At 36.5% G+C, this 2,135-nt stretch overlaps 1 protein-coding gene across 1 annotated transcript in view; it reads right to left on the bottom strand.

Moving 5' to 3' along the window:
* Window positions 1-2,135, bottom strand: part of MORN2 (MORN repeat containing 2) — a 6,921-nt gene extending 4,786 nt beyond the window's left edge. Inside the window, exons 1-3 of the mRNA XM_004711172.2 lie at window positions 1,963-2,135; window positions 1,460-1,510; window positions 926-1,032 (exon numbers count right to left, since the gene is read on the bottom strand). Coding sequence (XP_004711229.2) covers window positions 926-1,032; window positions 1,460-1,510; window positions 1,963-2,002 — 198 coding nt within the window. The 5' untranslated portion in view covers window positions 2,003-2,135. The remainder of the gene's footprint in view (window positions 1-925; window positions 1,033-1,459; window positions 1,511-1,962) is intronic.

Genomic DNA, 2,135 nt, shown 5'->3' with positions numbered 1-2,135 from the left:
CCTTATTTTGGGGGAGGTCTTATTTTCGGAGGTGCCTTATATTTCAGTGAGAGGCAAAACTGTAAGCAGATCTTATGTTCGGGGGATGTCTTACTTTCGGGGAAACACGGATCTCAAAAGACACAGATGGAAAACACATTCTATACTAACCCTGCTTCATTAACACAACAAAATGGGACTACAAACACAAGTATAGGAGTTAATCTACAAAGTTAATTATTTATGCTACCATTATATCACCCTTGAGTTCCAAAAAGCAAAAACAATGCTTTAGTCATTGTCCTTCAAGTGTATCTACTTATGAAGCTCATTCAATAAACATGAATATTTAGAGGGTCCAGGAAGATGATAATAGTAGTCCTTGAGATACTTTGAGTATTCAAAATTTAAAGGGCAACCACTTCAGTTAGTTCAGGAAACAATACAAGTACTTGTTAAGATGGCAGATTCGGATTCATGCTGACCTGGATGCACATTCTGATTCTATTGCTTATGAGCTAGGCAAGACACTGAGTCAGAATTGACTCCATTGAGTGGGTTTAGTTGATCTTTGGTAGTTAGCCAAGGGCCCTGAGTCTGAATTGCCTCATTTGAGCAGGAGAATTAATGTCATTAAGTAAAGGATTGCTTTGAATTCAATCAATTGGACAGTATACAACAGTGATTCTTACCTATGAGATTCTGAAGATTAAATGGAAAATGATATAATGGGTTTAGCTTTACTCAGTAAATGGGAGAGAAAAATGATGGTGATGAATTTTCTGTATAAATTTAATATTACTCATTTAAAACAAATTAGATATAAAAATGAATTAATTCTATTATAAATAGTAATGTATAATTGTAGATTTTAATTAATGGAAAAACTATCTGGGAACACCCAAAATGGTTACTTCTCTATTGTCAATAATAAAAATAGTACTACCTTGTCATCTTTCCAGCTTCCTGTATAAATAATCCCATTAGGGGTGGTATGAATCCCGATTCCATTTCTCTCAAAGATTCCAGAAGATGTTCTTGTACAGTCACCATCTTAACGAGAGAAACACTGAAATGGAGAGACTATCCGGGAACAATGACAAGTAATGCAGGATTTATCTCTAAGTCTACTCACACCGACACCCTGTGGATCTCATAGGGCCCCTAGAAGAGAGACCAATGAGAGCACAGCGAGATCCCTGGGCCTCGAGCTCATGCAGCCATCCAGACCCAAGGACCAGGAAAACTGACAGCTCCTCTAGATTTCCAAGGCATGATCGGTCTGCACTTATCACTGGAGCTTGGATTTTAAAATCTGTTCATCTATTAGTATTTCTAAGTTAATCTAAAAGACGTAATATAGAAAAGATTTAATATCTTGTTAGTAGTTTTAATAAAATGAGGTTTTGTTGTTGGTTTTTACTCTTAATGCCACTTAATTTTAGTCTGTATAGAAAAAGTAATTGAAATGTATTCTTACCATACTTGTCTCCATTTGGAAAGATAAAGTTTATCTTATATACTTCTGAGGCTGTTTTAAAAGATGTAAGAAAAGTCACTTAAGTTTGGGATATTTTATGTCATAAGACTTAACACATGTGGTTTCAGAGCTATTGAATAAACTCACTTCATATGATCACAAGCACATCATGATTCCCTGGCCTTCTAGTATAGGGTCTTGGGGGAAAGAAATAATTCTGCTTAGATGATCTATTTTCTTTTTTACTGTAACAGCTTTATTAAGATAACATTCACATACTACAAAAATGTACAAGTCAATGTTTTTAGAAGATTCAGAATTGTACAACCATCACTATATTCTTAGATTATTTTCATCATCCCCACAAGAGAAACTCTGTATCCACTAGGAGTCACTCTCTATTCTCCTCCTGCCCTCCCCCTGACCCCCCCATCCCCGGGCAACTACTCATCTACATCCTGCCTCTGTGATTTTCTGGACATTTCACATAAATGGACTCATACCGTATAGAGTCTTTAGTGACTGGCTTCTTTCACTTAGCATAATGTTTTCAACGTTTATTCATGTTGCAGTACTTCACCCCTTCTTGTTGCTGAATACTATTCCATCGGAGTCCCTGGGTGGGACAAGCAGTTAAGTACACATGGCTGGTGACCAAAAGATTGGAGATCCAAGA

The sequence above is a fragment of the Echinops telfairi genome, unplaced genomic scaffold (genome assembly GCF_000313985.2).
Source record: "Echinops telfairi isolate 266 unplaced genomic scaffold, ASM31398v2 ScPeMD7_10;HRSCAF=50, whole genome shotgun sequence".
Taxonomy (NCBI): domain Eukaryota; kingdom Metazoa; phylum Chordata; class Mammalia; order Afrosoricida; family Tenrecidae; genus Echinops; species Echinops telfairi.
This window is presented reverse-complemented; position numbering and strand designations above follow the sequence as displayed.